The 21310-nt window shown below is 36.1% G+C and overlaps 1 protein-coding gene and 1 pseudogene across 5 annotated transcripts in view; one reads left to right on the forward strand and one right to left on the reverse strand.

The window, feature by feature from the left end:
* The window catches only part of COL19A1 (collagen type XIX alpha 1 chain), a 296141-nt gene that overhangs the window by 226272 nt on the left and 48559 nt on the right, over window positions 1-21310 (forward strand). For all 5 annotated transcript variants that reach the window (XM_016157628.2, XM_036219122.1, XM_036219115.1 and 2 more), the window contains 14 exons: window positions 225-269; window positions 5346-5408; window positions 9705-9740; window positions 10674-10709; window positions 10806-10859; window positions 11537-11590; window positions 13038-13091; window positions 13790-13879; window positions 14661-14705; window positions 14816-14893; window positions 16420-16455; window positions 16561-16614; window positions 16716-16769; window positions 18033-18074. In XM_016157628.2, the coding sequence (XP_016013114.2) occupies window positions 225-269; window positions 5346-5408; window positions 9705-9740; window positions 10674-10709; window positions 10806-10859; window positions 11537-11590; window positions 13038-13091; window positions 13790-13879; window positions 14661-14705; window positions 14816-14893; window positions 16420-16455; window positions 16561-16614; window positions 16716-16769; window positions 18033-18074 (741 nt within the window). The remainder of the gene's footprint in view (window positions 1-224; window positions 270-5345; window positions 5409-9704; window positions 9741-10673; window positions 10710-10805; window positions 10860-11536; window positions 11591-13037; window positions 13092-13789; window positions 13880-14660; window positions 14706-14815; window positions 14894-16419; window positions 16456-16560; window positions 16615-16715; window positions 16770-18032; window positions 18075-21310) is intronic.
* Window positions 6573-6691, reverse strand: LOC118604812 (annotated as a pseudogene).

A 21310-nucleotide genomic window follows, 5' to 3' on the forward strand; every position in this document is an offset into this window, starting at 1 on the left:
TATTTCTTCAGAATTATCTCCTGGGAGGAAGTCACAGACAAGATAGGTTCTCTGAAGTTGGAGTTTTTCAGGAATGTTTAACAGAAAGTGAGAAAGACAAAGTGACTAAAATAGTATCCATAAGAAGCCATTACAATACTATTATCTGACTATATTTTTAAAATAGAGACTGAATATATTAAAAATAAATATTTTGTATTTTTATTTGTTTTATGTTTACCTAGGGAAACCTTGGTGAGCATGAAGCTGGTGGCCCAAAAGGAGAGAAGGTAATCAGATTTTTTTTAATTTTTATTTTTCAATTAGAGCTGACATTCAATATTATTTTATATTAGTTTCAAGTGTATAGCATAGTGGTTACACATTTATATAATTTACGAAGTGATCCCCCACTCCCCTATTAGTCTAGTACCCACCTGGCACTATAGCTATTACAGTATTATTGACTATATTCCCTGTGCTGTACTTTACATCCCCATCATATTTTCAAAGTTAATAACATCCAGAGTTTTACACCAATTCATACATTTTTAAGTCAGAAGCAGTCCTGTTGCCACATGAGGGTTTCATCTGTGGCAAGTCCACAAAGCCAGCAGTGGGCACAGCCTCCACTGACCTCCCGACCAGGCAGCAGGACTGTTTCCTGAAGCTGCTTCTCAGTGAAGACTACTGAGTAGCAGTTGGCTACAAGGAAAAGGACACCTTGAGAGTAAATAGCTGTAACAAGGTAAATGAAATTAGGACACAAACCTCTGTTTATAATTTGATGTTTCAAATGTCCATGTAGGTGGTAAAAACAACCTGAAGACCCCTTTGACAAAATGCATTAGGTTCAGGCTCACTATTTTTATGTTTTCTTAAGTGCCCAAACATAAGCTGTTATAGGAGCATTTATTTTTTTTTTTTTGGGGGGGGGGGGGGTGAGGTTTTATAATGTAGTCATGGCTTAGCCAATAATTATTTCAAAATAGTTTCAAAATTAAAATGCTGATGAATTTCCAGTTCATTCTTGTCATCATTCACAGGTTTAATTATATTAGCTGTAAAGATGACAGATTCACTTGCCCACTCAAAAAGATGTTTCACTCCCGTTTGGTTCTGAAATTGTGATGACCTTGGATTCAGTGTGAATGTGCCGTTGTCAGGAAAAAACAATGCACATTAAACCTACAGACAGAGATGGGTAGGTTTGAAAATACTCTGAGGGAATGTGGTCTGTGAGTGCTACTTTCATTCATTCACCCAGGAAAATTCTCTTGATCGAGGGCAGGGTATTTCAACATGAATCCAAGAAAATATGACTTCTGTACCTTATAAATCAGTGCAACCAATCTAGTCAAAAGATTATACATCCTTCACCAGAAAATACTGCTAAAAGATCATCTCAACAGAAAGTGGAAACTTTTTTTAGATTGACCATTGAAAATGAAATTTTCTGCAAAGAAATAAATAAATAAAACCTTGACATTCTTAAAAAGACATCCAAAAATATCTATTATACAGCAATAATAAGTCATTTGTGTGTCTTGGATTATACAGCTAGAACATTAGCATTATTTCCTGTAACCAAATAGTTTTTAGAATTCCTCCACCACCATAGCGAACACATTACATTTTGAGCAATTATTACTGGACACCTGCAAGCTAAGGGGGGTGGGAGGAAGCAAAAGAAAGCCACAGAGCTTGTCACATAGGACAGCTGAGCCAAGAAGAGAGTTGTGGCACTTTTAAAGTATTTAGGTGATGATTCATTTCTTGAAACAAAACAGCTGGCTTCTGTTTTGCTATGTTCATTAGGAAACATATGTTACTTAGAAATTCTTAAGACCTCAATGATGAGAAATTTGATTCTGTAAAACAGGTGTATTTCAAACTCTAAGGACATTTTATAATGCTCAAAATCTTTCTTAATTGCTTCAGAATCTTAAGTAGAATTAGAAAAGCCAGTGGCATATCTGTTCCCTCCTCCCACCCAAAGAAATAACCTAGAAGAGTCTGAGAGGACCTTGATGCAGTACCTAATATAAATGTACATATGAAATGATTTGTGAGAACTCTAATTAATAGGAGAAAGACTCTACTGATAAATAATGTATAAAATAAACTAAAAAACATAAGCATAGCACTTGCTCGAAGTGACATCACTTCTACCAATATACATCCACTTAGTATCTGTTCTGAATCAATACATTAGTTTTCTTAATTATGCAGTTCATAGGTCACTATAGTGAGAATTTAAAGCTCTTTCAGCTGCTCTCACAGATTTGCTTGCCTCTGTGGTAGACCACATGGTTCTGAACCTCGGAATTACCTGGAGACCTTTTAGAAAAAAGCAGTGCTCAGGCTCCATCCCTAGAGACTCCGATCTGGGGCAGAGCCCATACCTCTCGTTGATCAAAAGTGCTTCAGGTGATGCCAATAGGCAGCCAGGATTGAGAACCATTAAGTTGCGCCATTAAGTTACTTATGCCATTAATAGTTTTGTCTCCTTGGAAAAATCACTTTATCTGAATATCAGTTTCCTCATTTGTAAAATGGGCATGCTTGCATCTACACAAAGTTGATAGCAGGATTAAAATCAAGTGAGATGAAATTAACTTATCCAAAAAAGCACAATATTTTGACCCATATTAAGGCCCAACTAAAGATTTGTTTCTTTCTGTACATCTACTCAAGCTTTTTTCTCATGAGGTCTCATTTATCTGTTTGGTATTAATAGTTATTATCATCCTTAACACCTGGACTTGCTCCTCTTTGCATCTTCTGCTATAATTTTGACAGGGAAGGGACTCAATTTATGTTGTAGAATAATAGATTTAACCAGGAGTGCAATTTCAACACATAAATGAGTTATCATTGTATTATGCATCACTTCTCAGTGTGCTGACTGGTGAAACAGAAATACAAAACCAATGTACCATTTGGAACCCAACATTACAATGACACATCAGAACAAATACCAACAGTAGTAGAATCTACACACAAATCACTCCTGATTTAGCAGCCACTTCTATAGCAAGAGCACTAAGGTACTAAGGAACACTAGCGGCTATTAATAATAAATGGCAATTGAGATGATGGCATTCACATGACCGATCTGCCAGTATTGAAATGATGATCTCTGCTCTGTAGCTTGCCTGAGACTGACAGAATATGATGAAGGAATAATGTCTTTGCAAATTGGTTGGGGAGAACTGCTTCTTTATTAAGACAGTGGAATAAAGTGCAGAATATTTAGGACTCCTGAGAAATTAGCAGGGGTCTTTTGGGGCCTACTGTCAGAGAGAAGAGATAAAGCCACAAAAGTACCAAGCTTTTAAAATAGCATTGAAAGTGTCAAATTAAAGAACAGCCTTTCTTGAAGCTAAGTAAATTCATCACTTCTCTTTCAACTAGTATTCACAATGGGAAATCACTGAACTAAATAAACCATATTTTAAATATGAAAAACTCCATATGTGTCTAAGAATCAGGTATGAAATCCTTTTGTCTGCAGAATTTTATATGAAGGAATTGGTCCCTAAACCACACCCAACCACACACCCAAGTACCATTCAAAGAGATGGATTAAAGCTTCTGCTGGGTCCACCATCCGCTTTCCATTGGAGATATATTTACATCAGTGCAATGAATATGAGCTGTAAATATAATTACTCTTCCTCCATGTATATCCTTCCCCTTTTCCCTTTGGTATTGGGCAGTTGTCAATTTTATAATACTTTCTAGACACCTTCCCTGAATTATACTTTTATTTTATACAAATCTGTCTAACTACTAGGGATATGTTTCCTTCACACCTTTTCACTGGGGATTTTAACACCTACCAGATAGGTAATAAAAAGGTCACGCTGTGTACCCAAATGCTCGTATGAGGCCAAATGTTTATTTCCTTTTTTAAACTAACAGCAATTGGTCTTTTTATGTATCCATCAATTTTTCCCTCTCTTTATTTGTACTTAGAGCACTTTGGGTAGACTGTTCCAGGCTTCAAAATAAACAGATAAATACACCTATACAAGGGTGCAGGTATAGAGATGTTCATTGTAGCCTTGTTTATAATAGAGAAAAACTAGAGACAATCCAAATGCCCATCAATGGGACTTGGGTGAACTCTGGTACATTAACATTATATAATGCTATTCAAAGCTTACAACAAATGAACTAGATCTATATAAATCAATAGAAACAGCTTTGAAACAATGTCGATTGAAAAAAAAACCTCGAAATGTTATATACAAGATAAAACTGTGTATGGAATTTGTTTAAAATATTCAAAATAATATATCATTTATGATTTCATATATGCAATAAAAGTAAAAAACTACAGACTAAAAATATGAGTGCCAGATTTAAGAGAGTGCCTTCCTCTGAGACAGGAATAGAGAGAGAAATATAGGAGTTTTTTTTTTTAATTGTAATTTTTTTCTTTAATTTTGGGTGCCTGAGACATGGAGCTTTGACATATTCAGCTTTATGTTTTCTGTATTCCTTTTATACAAAATAAAAAATAGACAAGACAGGTGACAAAGGTATATACCCAGAACCCTCATTTTGCAAAAATGCTCTTGAGGTTGGGGACAAAAAAATCAATATTACATAACTTCTAGTAGCTATTTTTATTTGATATACGATTATGCGATATCTAAGGATTTTGGTAAACATTAAAAAGAAGCACAATGCTGAGACTCCTCTAATGTCTGATTAGTGATATATTTCCTTTCCACAAGTATTATTTGTAAAGTTATATTTTTTCAAAGTATTCTTTATATGTCACATACAGATCCCTCTTCAAGATCTAAGACATCTTAAACATTTCCAAGCTGCTGCTGTCAGCACATCAACAAGAATGCCTTCTTTGTCCGCAGCCAATCATTAAAGCGGCAATGTAAATGCTGGAAACAGCTGAGAAACTCATTTTTCTTCATGTCTCTCCACTCCCCTCCTTCCACCTCCCCCCATCTAAAAAAAGAAGTGTCTGAAATAAAATGAGTCTGGATTATTGTGTTAGTTAAACAATCTGATGTCTTTAAGATCACAAAAAATTCTTTTTTTGGTACAAAATTATATATTTTTTTCTCCTCTAGATGTTCTTTCTTGAAAAATAATTAACTTTGTTTTAAATACAATGAATATTATGGATTTCTAAAAGACCTAAAGGTGTTGTGAATTGCTTTCAAACACATTACTATGCAAATAACCTAACTCCATTCAGAACTTGTCATTGTCTCCTGGAAGATAACAGATAAATTCTGCGGTGAGAAGGAGCACAATTACTCTGACTCTCATAGTCACAACAGTACTCATCTGACCTCATGCAAAATCTCTCTTCTCCTTTTTTTTGAAAGGGTGAAACTGGACAACCAGGATTTCCAGGGTCCATTGGCCCTAAAGGTCAAAAAGGAGAATCTGTAAGTATTTTAGCTTTAGGGAACAGAAAGAATATCCAAAACACAGAATTAAAAATATTTTTCCAAATCAACCTCAGTTCTATATACCTTGGTTGCCCCTGCAAACAATAGATGAGATATTTGAGCAAGTACTCTATTTGAGGCACTTAATATTTTATGAGTGTAAACTCACTTAATCCATTAATGTTAATAACAAAAAAAAAAATGTGAGCTATCACTCCCATTATTCAGATGAGGGAACTGAGGCACAGGGAGCTAAGTAACTTACCTAAGTTCACACAGTAAGTGTTGGAGCTATGAATCATACTTAAGTAGGCTGATTCTAGAACTCGGGGTTTAAAAATCACTAAGCTGCTCTGCTATAACTAAACATTATAGCTAAAATGAAAAATGAGATCAATATACCAAAAAACCAGGACTAATTTATCTAAAAAAAATCCAAAACATGTATCTATCTGCTCAAACAACTGCTCTCAGTATACTTCCTGCCTTATTTTCTTTTTTTGGTTTAAGATCAAAGTGGCTTCTCAAGCCACTTTTCAGTATTTCTGAGGCAAGTTTATTTCAAAACTTAGTTCTTTTGGTAGGAGGAAAAAACCTACAGTATCATTTATATTCAAGTAGGACCACCTACAGAGATTAAATGAATCCTAGTTACAGAAATAAAAATTTTAATGCTGCTAAAAAATAATAACAACAAAAAACCTTATGGCAGCCCTAAGTCAGACTTAACAAATGTTTCATCTTTGTTTTTTTTTTTAAAAAAGGTAATACTTTCAAAAAATCACTTTTAACTGTTTCCTTACCAGAAATAATGAATTAAGAGATCACTAAAATGCTCACATGACAAACAGGAACAATATTAAAATATTTACTATTGCAAAGCCAAACTTTCCCTGTGTTTCAATTTAAAAATTAGGCAACTCGGCAATGACAATAAATTTTCAGGCGGCTTTAAAACGAAAGCTGTTATCCATGTACCCCAAGCTCTCCTACTTTCAGGGTTCATATTTGCCCTTATTATGCAGTCCAAGTCTCCGTAATCAACTGCAGGAAATAACACTCTTTTTTTTTTTTTTTTTTTTTTAGGTGAGGCAACCGTTGGTTGACCTTACAGATTGCAAGGAACCTGTCAGCTGACAATCTCTTATTTTTTATTTTTCATACTTACAGCACCCGGTCTTCCTAGGAGGTCTCTCATCCAAGTACTAACCAGACCCAACCCTGCTTAGCTTCCGAGATCAGACAGGATCGGGCTTGTTCAGGGTGACATGGTGGTAGGTAGGAAGTCACACTCTTTAACCGGCTTCCCCAGCTGATTATTTCCAAGAATGTCTGGGAAACTCATATGTTCCACAAATCCAGTCTGGCTGTTGCTGCCCCTTCCATCTACTCACTCACTTCTGATGCTCCACACTTTTTGGCACATCTTGCCAACTCTTAACTGCTTCTCAAGGTTTCCACTGTCTCCCCTCAAACCTTGAACCATAACACTCACCTTCTCTTAATTTCTACTTGACACATGGCAGACCTGGCAGTAAGATTGACTAAACTTCTGCTAGAAAAGCAAGGACATGTAGTAGAGCAGAAAGGAGAAATTTCAGAGTATGTGCTTCTCAAATGTGAATGTGCACTTGAATCATCTGAGGATCTTTTCGAAATGCTGATACTAACTCAGTAAATCTGTGGTGGAGTCTGTGAGGCTGCATTCCTCCCAAGCTCCCAGGTGATGCTCCTGTTCTTGGCCGATTGGTCATCCTTGAGTAGCAAAAGTTGGAGAATTTCACAGCTCCTGGGAGATTCTCCCTAACTGTCTCTCCTAGCACCAACTTTTGGGAGCATCCCACCTACCCCAGTGACGTGACCTTTAGCTCTATCTGTCTTACCCAGGAGAATAAGCTTCTTTTCCTTTAACATCTCCTTGTGGGTTCCCTCTCGATTCCTTAGTTATACCACCTCCCTGATACATCTTTGCCCGCCTTCCTCCCTAACCGCCCCCACACAAAAAAAAAGCACATTTTTTTTTTTGCATTATTATGCAGAGAAGTTTAGTTATTTGTTGTCTCAACCTGTCTATTCCAGAGCAGGATCTGAACTTGGCTTTGCATAATAACCAGAAGGCCCAAATAATTCATCCTGATAATTCATCATATTCAATTCTGAACCACCTACCCTGAAGGGCAGTTTGTCCCACACTACTGGACATTTAGAATTTGACTAGATGTGTAACATATCAGTACTAAATACATTTAAGAGATCATCTAGTTGGACCCCATGCTTTTATAAAGAGAGGTTCTAAAAGGTGAGTGACTTGACCCAGGTAGTAGCCATTGGAGCTAGGACTAGATATCAAATTTCTAGACAACCAGTTTCTTGGTTCTTCTAAAACCAGTTACTTTAGTCAATGTGGCTTCATAGTGGCCCTAAATGATCAATGACATAAGCAGTGTGTTATAAGCAGAAACAAGCAGTTATATAAGCAATATGGCCCATTGCTTATATCTAATTAATATCATCTCCTATCTTAAAAATCAAATCGATTTTTTAGAATTAAGCCTGATAGACAAGAATATAAGTAAAACTCTAATCTAATGGGTAGAAATGAACCAATAATAAGAGATTTAATCCTGTTGGCATATTAGTCAGAGTAGGCTACGTTACACCAAGTAACAAATTAATCCTGAAATTTCTGTGGCTTAACCCAAGAAAAGTTATTTCTTCCTCATGCTGCATGCCCAGCTGAGAGAAGTGGGGGTTCTGCTCTACACTACACTCAGTTACCAGGCTGACTACCACCATATAGCTAAGCCATCTGACATACACAACCTTCTTAGTCACCACTGTAGGAAAAGTAAGTGACAGCAAAGTGTGAATGGGCTTATCACTGCCTCAGCCTGCAAGAAACACATTTCATTGCCAAAACTAGCTGCATGGCCCTATGTAACTGCAGGGGGAGAAAAGGTGAACTGTATAGTCTCTACCTCATAGGACATGCAGTGAAAAACAGGTTCATTTAGTAACCATTTATTTCCCATTAGTGATTTGTTTCAAAGAATGGCAATCCCTAAGAGGACCCTCTAGAGTAGTATTATCGACTGTAATGGTTCTTATACTTTCTCGTGACCTTCATATGCAAAAGAAAATTTTTTAAATTTATGGCTTCTACCTTATTGTCAATTCACCTAATTCGCATAATAAATAAATGAAATTACAAATCAAATCAAATAGACTGAGCAACCAAAGCCTGGGATCGAAGTCAGGCTGCCTGAGTTTGAATCCTGAACAACCAACATCTCACTGGCTATGTACCTTGGGGAAATTACTTAACTTCTCTGTGTCTCAGTTTCCTCATCTGTAAATGGATATACTATTAGTTCCTACTCCATTGGAGATTAACTATGTTAATATATATGTGATTAGAACAGTGCTTGATACATTGTAAGAATTTAATAAATGTCAGCTGTTGTGATAATCTGCATAACTTTAAATTCCCTAGTTTACTAAACTCTTATTGGGCACCAACAGTTACACCAAAGATGCAATGAGAGTCAAGATGAATTATATCCTAATATTTACAGAGTTCATAGGCAAGATGAACAAAGCAACATAAAGTGTGTGAGTGCTCTTTTAGGGAAAGTAACTCAATTACTCAGAATCTTTCTGAGTCTCTTTCCTCATGTTTGAAATGAGACAATATCTTCCTCACAGCATCGTTGTAAGAATAAATGAGATCATGTACATGTAATTTCAAGAACAGAAGTTAGTAAGAGAAAGCCTATGTGTGTTTCTGTGTGTGTGTGTGTGCACGCATGTACATGTACGTGTGTGTGTGAGAGAGAGAGAAAGGAAGAGAGAGAGAGAAGAAGGAGGAGGAGGAGGAAGAGGAAGGAGGGAAGGAGGGAGAGGGGGGAGAGAGAGAGAGAGAGAGAGAGAGAGAGAGAGAGAGAGAGAGAGAGAGAGAGAGAGAGAGAGAGAGAGATCATCTTCCATGTGAACTATGCAAAAGGAAGCTTTGGCCTTGGGCACCATTTCAATATATCAACCACTCAGGATTCTCGAAATAGTATTAGAATGGTTAACTTATTATTCATTTGGAAATATGGAAGATTTTTAAAATTAATTCTCATATATGCTCCCTTTAAGCTGCACAAGGACTAAGTGACATTTGGGATCATTTTAGAGGCTTGTTGGCAGTGGAAGTCTGAGTTTGGCCTACAGGATATCCACATTCAGTTCTGGAGAGTTTTATTTCTAAAAGTGTTTATAATTGATTCTGTTTTCTACCCATTTTCCTAGGGGGAACCTTTTACAAAAGGTGAAAAGGGAGATAAAGTAAGTAGATGTTTTATCGCTATCTTGTTTTCTACTTCATTGATTTTTTTCTCTCTCTGATTTCTGGTATGTTTACTTTAGAGTCTAATAGATTTGATAAAATAAGCTCCCTGAGTGTTTTACTTTTTCCTCTGTGTATTTTGACTCTTTTATCTTGATAAATGAGAAATTTTAAACCTTGTTAAGTTTTATCATGTGATGACACTTTAACATTTTGTTTGGAGTGTATATTTTCTTTAACCCATTACTATTCGTGATTGGACATGAATGTTTTGAAATATACCCACTTAGGATATCTAAAATACAAAATTAAAATATAAGACACAGTTTTTCAAAACTTCTGTTCATTATTCAAGTTAGATTTATCAAACAGGATAATTTTATCAAACAGATCAATAATAAGTCATGGAAAATAAGAAAAGCAAACTCAGTATAGCCAATATTGTCCTCTTTTGTGCAAATTTTATTCTTTTCTGTTTTTTTTTTATTAAGTACATGTATCTGATAGTAGATACTTTGTATTCACCATGACATAGCAACTTAAATTCTACTATTCTTTGCCCCTCATCTGAACTTTTAATTCTCTGAAATATAAGATTAGCTAGTGGCAAATCATAACAATAATTTGTTATAATAATTTGTCATCTAATTGGAGAATGCAGTGATTGCTAATAGAACATGATGATTACAGTGTCAAATGTGACGAGAGAAAAAACTGTTATAAAGAATAAAGAAAATAAGAAATTGCTTTTTATTAGCAATAAGTATTTTAAATAGTTTTAGAATGAACCCTCCTTGACTTCATCAGCTCTTCCGTAATTTCCTCCTTTATTGTATGTTCATCAGTGGAAACACAAATGAATTCAAATATTGAAGATGCTCATCTTCATCTGAATTTAAGCATTATATATATGGTGATTATTTTATTTATAGGGAGAACCTGGGATAATAGGATCACAAGGAATAAAGGTAATCTCCTGACATTCTTCAAATGCATCTCCAACCTAATGAGATTGTGAAAATTGAAGTAACTGGGTCCTCTTTTCTTTTCACCCATATGTTTAGGGTGAACCTGGAGATCTTGGTCCCCCTGGTTTAATAGGAAGCCCAGGAATAAAGGTATATAAGAAATGACTAAAATAAATGAGGAAATAATTTTGGAGTTACAGCCATTTCTGTGTAAAACGAGGTGTTCTGGTGCCACTCATTTTCTTTACAGATATTCTCAGAGACTTACTTTACTTTGTTTCCATGGTGATTTCTCTCCACTTGCTGCATTTATTACGCATGTAGTAACTATGTCTTTTAGTTTGCAATAGGATTTTAAAACTCTTTTCCAGAACATGTTCACAATAGCATCCCTAAAAACTTTAAGACTAAACAATGTAAGCTAAACCTATGGCCCTGAACTATATTCTTAAAGTGGACAAGATTCAGGGTTCAATTTCCAAGACAAAATGGTGTGCCCCTGAGATGTTCAGGTTCCCCATGTGGTACTCCAGGGGAGTGTCCCAAGGGAGACCAGCTGCTGGGAGGTGTAGAAGACATTAAGGTGATGCACTCCTACAGGTAAGGCAAGTTAGCCAGGCCTCAGCTGTTGGTGACAACAGACCCATTTAAATAAGAACATTTAAACACTATCTTTGTAAGCCCAAAGCACATTTCAGTATTATACAGAGAAGGTTGAACGGTGGAAAGTCAATATTTCTGCAGCTAAAGGTCACACCATGTTTTATGTTATATTCAGGCACAATTTTTTTAAGCAAAGTTAAAGTACATATGACCTTCTATTTTAGGGTCAGCAAGGACCCGCAGGCTCTATGGGACCCAGAGGACCACCAGGAGATATTGTACGTATAGTAGCTGCAGGTATCTTTGATCTTTGGAAATTAAATTGAGACTGAGATGTGTTTTAAAGAATGTCGCCATCTATTCATGTGACTGAATTATACTACATTTTCCAAAGACATAGATCATCTCTATCTCTAAAACTGATCACACCTAATGTCAGAAGTTATTGGAAAGGCTAGTACCTTTGTATAGTCATGTGAGGTCCTGTTGACTATCACTAACCTAATAAATTGATTTTTGGAGGTCAAGTTACCAAAATTATCAAGTGGACATGCTTGTCAGTCATGTTAGTAGTAAAGGACATTGAAAACAACAAAAGAAATGAGGAAAACCAAGAGAGAAAGCAAGCATTTCCATTATGCTTGGTTTTTGTTTTCATTCTTCATCCAAAAAGACACTTCCAAAGTTTCTGTTGCTGTTTTCTGTTGAGAACCTCCAAAAAGAGCAAGTCTTTTGTTTGAAAATATTTGTATAATACAGTTGGAGAAAGGAGGTTGCATTATGGCTTAGCTTTACTGAACCCACTATTCATTCTCATAGTCAGTCTCTCTCCCTCTCTCTCTCTCTCTCTCTCTCTCTCTCTCTCTCTCTCTCTCTCTCTCTCTCTCTCTCTCTCTCTCTCTCTCTTCACACCCCCAGGTAAGCCTTTTATGCCTCGGACAACCTCCCTAACCTTCTGAAAACTTGAGAGCTGAGACTCACCATCACTCCTCACTTGAGCAAAATGAGAAAAATGCTTGGCCACAACTTTTTGGAAACTAATCTCTTTCTAGCCACAATTTCAGTACCCTCCATGCAACATTAGAATCTCTCCTTTTCCCATCATCTTGAGAATTGCCCCATGACCTCTTGCTCTATTCTCCTCTATTATCCATGCTCTGGAGATCTATATTTCAGCTCATTTGTTCTGCTTGGTACTTTCATTAAGTGGCCTCCCCAAGCCACTTAATGAACTATTACAGATGTACCTAGTGAAGAGATCTTATAAAAAGGGAGAAAATGTTGGTGGCACAGATGGACCCACAGTATGATCAAGAAGTGAGGTTAAGTGATAGTGGCTAGAGCTAAGAAAAAGAACAAAACCAAAAGAGAAAGAACCCCTGTTGCTAAACCATATGTAAAAGCATATTTTCCTATTTACCCCATTGTCTTTCTGAATTATGTGATGCTACTAACCACCATCCTCCCACCTCTTCTTGGCAGTAAATATGAATGGTGCGTTTAGTTCAAGTCTTACTTAGTTTCTTTCGCATTACATCCTGGTTACTTCACATGAAACAAGCCACACATTTGCACTAAAGTTTGTTCCTCTTCTAACAAAAATAAACTCATCCCCATACACTTTATATTGTTAAAATTCGGTTCTCCTGACCAAGAGTCACAGATAATGTTACTATAATAAGAGATGTTCTAATTGTTCTTTCCTTTTAATTCCAACATTTTTAGGGATTGCCAGGAGAACATGGTATCCCAGGAAAACAAGGCATTAAAGGAGAAAAGGTATTGCTTCCATTTTATTCATTTTGTATATTAAGTAGCTAGATAAGAGAAAGAGACAGAGGGCCTTAAGGGCATTGAGAGAGTGAAAGAACAGGAGTAGGTTGCCAGGATAGTGCAGGGGCTAGACAGTCACATAAACTATGGTGTGAACAATACCTCCCCCCACCCCAATCCGAAGTTGTACACTTGTGGCAGCCCTTGTTCTGGCATTGAAACACAATCGGACAAAATGAACTAACTTAGAGAGGAAGGTCTCAGGACTTGGAAAGTTTTTCATGCTCAGGTACCCAACTCTGGTATAGACCTAAGAAGTCTCAGTTTTTCAGGTCCTGTTTCTTGATGTCTACGTGGAAATAGTATATTAATGTTGAACCATGACTGGTGGCTAACTTAAAGAAAACATAAAAATCAGCTAAAGAACTTTATGAATAAGCACCTTTTTGTACATATATTTATACTTATGCCTATGTCACGATACTGCTAAATTCATTGTTAACATAACTCTAAAAAAAATCTAAAAGCATTGAAGATAACTAGTACAGTGCTTGGCATGAATTAGGCATTCAGTAAACAGGGAATGAATGAGAGAAGGAAGTTTAATTGGCTCTATTAACACTTAAAAAAATGGGAACTACTCCTTCCACGTTTCTCACCATGAACTGAGCGATGAAGTAAGAATCATACCTTGTTTTCCTCAGGGAGATCCAGGTGGGATTCTAGGCCCTCCTGGGCTTCCAGGTCCAAAAGGTGAGGCTGGTCCTCCAGGGAAAAGCCTGCCAGGAGAACCAGTAAGTACCAGCCCTTTTCTGATTTATTTCCCTTAAAAGTTTATTAATTACTATTGGTGTGTTCCCAGTTTCAGATCCCAGGATAGGAACACATTTAGGTCTGCAGAGAAATAAATATGCCTCTTATTCTTCAGATGAAAGATGTAATCTCTTTGGAAATTCGATACAAGCAAAGGCCTCTCTTCTGAAGAAAATGCACACACACATCATTTTATAGCCAATTTCAGAAGAGTCACAGGTTTTCAATGTAAAAGGCATGGCTTCTTTAGGGACCTATGGAGCCTAGTAAGGAGCACTTGTTTTAAACCATAAGCCTTCCTAGGACACTATGTTAACACAGAAGTACTGCCTTCTGTTTTCCTTCCAGAGGCTCTGCGAGTATGGCCACAGGTGGTCATTTGCAGAAAATGTCCTTGTGACCCAGGCTATTTCCAGGACAAACAAAACGGAATAACTGGAAAATCTAAATTACCAATATGCCTTGTTTCATATACCTTTTTTCTGATCCTCTTTGAATTTTTATATAATTATTAATAATAGTTTTCAGTAAAAGATGCCTCATTTGAAAGATGAAAACATCTTATATTTTAACATAACTATATAAAATCCATAACCTAGTGAAATTTATATTCCTTGTTTATTATTCTTTTACAGAAAAATGTTTATTCAAGAAAGATGAAGAGCAATGAAACATTTTTGAGTTATGACTTCTAAGATGTGTTTAGCCATTTTAGAAAAAGAAATGATGTATTCTCCTTTTTTTTTTTTTTTTTTCTTTTAGGGATTAGATGGAAATCCTGGAGCACCTGGACCACGTGGGCCAAAGGTATAAAAATATTATAGGAAAAACTTTTAAAGAATTAATAAGTAATAAAATGTAGCCAGAAAATTCACATGCTTTGAGCCTTGCACTAACAGAAGCATCTCATCACACAGGGTGAAAGAGGACTGCCAGGTGTCCATGGTTCCCCAGGTGACATAGGCCCACCCGGGGTAGGAATTCCTGGCCGAACAGTAAGTGAAATTCAACTGAGTTTTTGAAACCTAGTTGAATCCAACATTGTGAAATAAATTCCAGTGACAAATTTGAATAAGGAGAAAAGAATAAAATACTCAGAGGTGGAAATACAAGTAAACACTAGTCAGAGGAAGAGAATTAAAGGGAACTGAGGTCACATAACTAAGCACAGAGAGGGTACTCACTGTTTATTGACTGACAGATGCTGATTGCACAAATGCTGATTTTGGAGTAGAAGTAGTGATTTAACCCTTTATTCTTCTATTCTGTAAAGAAGTACAAGTGAATATAAGATTATAAGAATGTGCAATATTTGGTTATTACATATTACTGCTTGTTTTTAACTAGAATAAAATAAAAAGTTAATATTCAAAGTGAAGCACGTATAAACCAGATGACATCAGAAATCTCTAGTATCTTAAAAGAGAAGGAATAGAAGTTGTTTTTAATAGTTAAGATAAAAGATGGACAGTTTTTTTTTACATGTTTTAGCTATAAGGACAGCATCTGATAATAATGACCACTGTATGTATATTTATTTACTAATAAAGTTTTTATTTACCATAAAAAAATAAATATTCTGGGACAAGAAAAATGGACATTCTTATTTTAATGACATTAATTTGGGAAATTGGTCTTGTAATGAGAGCTAAAATAAGGTGTAAATAGTGGATAGTTATGTTGTGTGTGACTGGTGTTTGACTTTCCAAGACAAGAATAAAAAAGACTATTAGAGATGGGAGATTAAAAAAAGTTAAAAAAGTAAATCAGGAAATTATTTGAAGAGAGAAAGCAGTGGAAACAAAAAAATAAAAATAATAACTTAAGGACAAGTGAGCAAAAAGTAGTTTTGACAATTACAGTGATATGAATATTTATTTAAAAAATAAGAAAGGAAATGTCTGTGAGCAATTACTGAAGCCAGCTGCTGGAAAATCAGCTCTTTACTTATTTAGGTTGTGAATTCTTTATTTAGTGGTCCATGGTTATATACTACTGTTAGAGCTATCATCATTAGGTTCACTGATAATCTCCCAGCTCGTTTTAGTTACCCTAAATTTCAATATGCTAACGTAGAAAAGAATAAGTAATTGACAGGTTCCTATTCCTGTCACTGAACACTTGTTCTGGCAATTTCTTCAGATAGAGAAATAAGGCAAAGTAGAAAGCAGAAGGGAAAGGAAGCCTTGAGCCAGTTGCTCTGTGAGCAGTCAATTTCTGAACAGATAGAATCTGAATGCATTGTTTGTGCATTCATGGAGGTACAGGGACAGATGATGGTACTGAGAGAGATATCCCAGGCATCTGAGCAGTCATGTCGATGTTTCCAGAAAGAGGCATCTGGGTAAGTGTTTACCTATCACCCAAAAGTCTTGGCTGACTTTGCAGAGTTTTCAGAGGGTACAGGTGGCAGGCCCTGTTGTTCCACTAAATAAATTACAATACTTAGCCCTTTATCCTACTTGGATAATTTATGGACATTCCTGGCAAAATTCTGATCATTGGATCTCATTCTTCTCAGGGCTCCCAAGGACCAGCTGGAGAGCCAGGTATTCAGGTAAGCTACTTAACCAAGTTATCTGGCACAGCAAATCCAGCTTGCTTACATGGGGGAAATTTCTGAAAGACTGTCCTCATAAGTAACTGTTTTGCCCTTTTCCAGGGTCCTCGAGGTCTCCCTGGATTGCCAGGAACTCCAGGAACCCCAGGAAATGATGTAAGGACCATCTTGTCCTACTCTTCCCACCCCAACCCACCCTTTTTAATCTGCACCTGTACCACTGTGCAAAGATTTGAACATGGTGTTTCTGTTTTCAGGGAGCTCCAGGGAAAGATGGAAAGCCAGGTCTGCCAGGCCCCCCAGGTGACCCGGTATGTCAACAGACTGTGCCTGATTTATGTATCATTAAATACACCCAGAAGCCAAACAGCCTACCAAGCAAGTTTTGCGGTCCAAACTAATTAAAATGCTCAGTGACTGCTTGGTGATTTTGTTTGTCTCCATTATTTTGTAGAGGGGAAAAAAAATTTCAAGCTGCATCAGCACTTTTTGTGTGTTTGACGAACACTTATTTTCTAAAGGTATATGTTATATGCCCCAAGCTGAGCCCTGGCATATAACATCTCAATCCCATGGAAAAAAATTGAGTTAAAATATATAACCACAATTTCTATCCTTTCTAATGCTAGTGACTAAATGAATTTCATTTCTCTAAAAAGAATTTTGCAGGTAAGTCACTTACAATATGGTATATATCCATTGATTCTGTGGCTTTAAAAATGTTGAAATGATAAAATTACAGAAACTGGCTTGAGTGGGCTCTTTAAAAAATGGGTTTAGACACTAAATGTGTGTTCTGAAGTTTTATTTTAGGTTAAACCTTACTTTGAGCGACAGTGAAATCCCTTTAAATAGCCTCAGAATCGGCAGTTATAATTTAAGAGGCCATATGGTACATGACATTGTATTAAGAGTTTCATGTAATAAAATCCAAATCTGGCATCTCAGTTCTAAGCCTCACAAATCTTTCTTCTTCCCACACTGGTTGGGGCTTATGTGCCTTTATAAGCTACATTCAGAGGCGTATTTCAGCTTTACTTTAACCCCACCACTGAGTGAATCATGTGTGCATAATCTGGGAATTTTGTAAAGTGTTACTTGGGTTTTTATAGTGTCTCTGTGAGACAATTTAAGACATGAGGCCAAAACATTGCCTGCGTTCCCTCAGTATCTGTCTTGCCCATCACTTAAGCCACACTTAAGCTCTTTTGAACTTCAGTGAGAAAGAACTTTAAGGCAAATTCATTCTGTCCTTTTCGTATTTCTCAACAGCCCGACAATTTGCCTGGCAGAGAGCTGATTTCCTTTTAATAAATAATTTACCTTTATGTATTATTTAAAAGCAACAAGAAATCACTTCTCAGCCTTTTGGCCAAGATCAAGTATAAAACCAATTATATATTAGGGCTGGCATAAAGGTTGCCATGTCATGAAAATATAAAATAGAGATGCAGAATCAAAGCAATTATATGCATGTTTGATGTATTCATAGTAGAAAAATAAGGACTTTTTCTCAAAAATTTATGTTTGTGTAAATACACATATTTGTTTTGTTTCTTTCTCCTTAACCACAGATTGCACTTCCTCTCTTGGGAGACATGGGTGCTTTACTCAAGGTACTTTGCTGCTATATAAGAAACTATGTGTTAATTTCCAAGAAAAATCTGAAAGAAACTCTTTGCCAGAAATTGAGTTAATTGCTTAACATGAACTAAAGTTCAATTTTTAAATGTCAGAACATCTATAAGATGAAAAAAAGGGATATGTGTCTTTGTGTACCTTGTACCATTTATACTAATCCCTCCACTCTCTTCTTTACCATTCTTTTATTTTAGGAGTAGACAGTTGGAGTGTGGGGAAGGTGGTAGTTCTTAGATGAGCTACAGGGAAGGAATCATGTCACTAACTCCCTGGAGGAGATCCTTCTGTCCTCTGGGGGAGCAGCTTTCTCTTAATGGGTGTTTACCCACCCTGTTTCACCACTGAGTAAACTAATCTTCCTCCCTGTATTTGCCCTGGCCAGTCCCAGAATGAAAACCAGTTCTGCTCAATAAACAGCTAGCTTGCAAGTCTGTTTGGATGTCATGGAATTTATAAAATGAGCTCCAAAATTCCAAAGCTGACAATTGCCACAATACCTGTTACTCTGTGAAATCAAAAGTATCTCTACCTATTTCCATCTTGCTATAATTTTTTCCCTAATACTTCCTATATTTTATTAGTAAAATAGATGGGGGAGAATGATAATTGGACACATAATGCTAAGTATTTGCATGTTTCTTTATGGTATGCTAAAAGTGAGTGAACCCAGATGAAAATCTGTCCCTTTCCATTATACTCAAACCTTATGTGTTTTATCTGTCTTTATATAGAAGGACAATGTATACATTTATACACACATATACACTTGAGCTATATATATGTATATGTAATTTATTTTATATTTTTAACATTTAGCTCAGTGTTTTGCACAATGACTTACATAATAGTAGGTAGGCAGGAATATTTATTGGATTAAACAGAAAAGACTCAGGAATTCTAGTATATGTATTTGTTAGGTGATTAAAGTTTTGAAATAGATATATAAATGTAAATATGAATATAAAACTGTATTAGAGGGGTTTTTAAGACCATCAAAAGGTTATATTTTTAGTTGGAAAAGAATATTTGTGGGAATTTCAGGAAGATCTTATATTTACTGAGTTACAACTACATGCCAGGTAATGAGCTGCATTACTTATATTATCTTACTTAATTTTCACAATAATGTTATGATTTTAGGCTGTGGTAATATCTGCATTCTGTAGATGAGAGACTGAACTTCTGAGCAGTTAAGTAACTTACTAAGAATGACACAGCTAGTAACTGTAACATTACACAGGAATTTAAGTCCTCAGACATTGTTTTAGGTTTTTAACAAGGGCAGTAGTATTGAATCCTGGCAGCATTGTAAGAGTTATACAATTCCAGAATAGTTAAGGTTATTTACTCTAAGGATCAAACATGTATGCACTTAAGCAGGAATGAATATCCTGATACAATGTGGAGTGGCTCACAGAATAGACAAAAAGACTCTGAAGAGGTTCTGACAAAGAGAGGAACCAGAACTCTAGGGGTCTCAGAAGTGGACGTAATTAATAGTTTCGCCAGGGCAGCATCTCTTTAATGAATGCTCTCTGCCGTTGTTCTGGTTCTAGCATCATCTCGGCGGAGGTTCTGAGAGCCAGGAAAGCTGATTGGCAAGAGGCAGGCTAAGCACCTTGACTGATAGTCCCAACAAACTGTATTTAATAGAACATGGAAGCATGTCGTTCCCCAAAGCGAAATCTAAATACAGGAATGTAGACTGGGGATTGGATCTGTCTAGCCAACTTGATAATGCCATTTTAAATCCTGATCCTGTTACCCAACACATGAACTCTCCTCTGTCTTGAGTCTTTAGCAAAACTTATGCTTTCTGTTTTCAAAAGTATCTTTGATTAAGATGTTGAAAAGAACTGAGATAATTCCAAGCTCAATGATATCCCATCAAAGACCTTCCTGTAGGTTCATCTGTGTATCGTTCCCTCTTTGAATGAAATTGCGCTTTGGCTTATAATTGGTGCATCTTTATTCTCTTCATATGAAAATCTAAAGACATTTTTTCAAGAACCTGAATGAAATCTAGTTCTCCCTAATTGACTATTCTGGTACCCCTAAAGAAAATGAGGTCAGTTTGAAATGGCTCTTAGAAAATTTTATTGACTCAAATGATTATCATTTTTAAATATTTTATTAAAACAATCAATTGAACAATCCATTCTAAAATATTGCTATATGTCAATATGCCAAAGTTTTGCTCCATATTGATATGCCACACTTATATGTCAACAGATACAATAATTCATCTACTTTATGCTTTTTTTAATATGGAAAATTTTTTGGTTCTCTTAAGTCCTTAAGGCTCGCTAACTCTCTCTCTCTCCCCTGCTCTCCTTCCCCTTTCGTAATTTTTCAGATATCATAAGTGGTGGTATACAATTATATATGTATTTTTTTAAACTCCTTTACCAACACATTAGCTCCATGAAAAGAGCCTGGTGGTAAAATTAGTTTGGGAAATGTTGAACACTTTAGCTCCCTTTTATATATCTCAGCTCTAAGAGGAACCACCATGAAGAGAACTCTTTAGCCCAGCACTTTTTTAGACAAATTACCTTAGAATATTTTCAATATTATACAAAATTAGTCTTCCAAGAGACTTTCTTAGAAATTAGACTTATGCTGATAATCACTGGGTCAAAACTATTGAACATGAATGGCCATGGCCTTTTTTGCTAACCTTATCGATAGCAAGCTTCAGTTCCCTTTTCACGTTTGAAGATTCTTTCCTTCGGTGATAAGAAGTTTATCTCGTGAGCTCAGACACTTAAATTCAAGCCTTTCCAGATCAGCTAAAGGTTACAGAGATGGCAATGGAAAGGTAATTCCACTTAGATTTGTCTCTCTGTACTTGGATTTGACATAGAAATCAAGTTCAAGTCACTCAAGTAATTATTTCTCACATGAGTCCTTTGCTGGCAAATAAAATGTTGGAAAACTGTGTGTAGGGTTCTCTAATTTCGTTCTCAAAAAAAGAAATCCTTTCTTCATAGCTTTTTCTTTCTTTCTTTCTCTCTCAATGATTTATGCTACTGGTCGTATGAGCTCTGTTATCTTGCTGGTTGTTCCAAACTTTATTATCATCTCCCTTTTTTAAACATGCTGCTAAGCAACTGAAACTCAGTCTATATTCTTGACTTATGCATCTTTTCCTTATTTATTTAGAATTTTTCCCTTAAATGTCATCATGGAGGTATTTTACTTTTTAAAC

The sequence above is a fragment of the Rousettus aegyptiacus genome, unplaced genomic scaffold (genome assembly GCF_014176215.1).
Source record: "Rousettus aegyptiacus isolate mRouAeg1 unplaced genomic scaffold, mRouAeg1.p scaffold_m13_p_1, whole genome shotgun sequence".
NCBI lineage: Eukaryota > Metazoa > Chordata > Mammalia > Chiroptera > Pteropodidae > Rousettus > Rousettus aegyptiacus.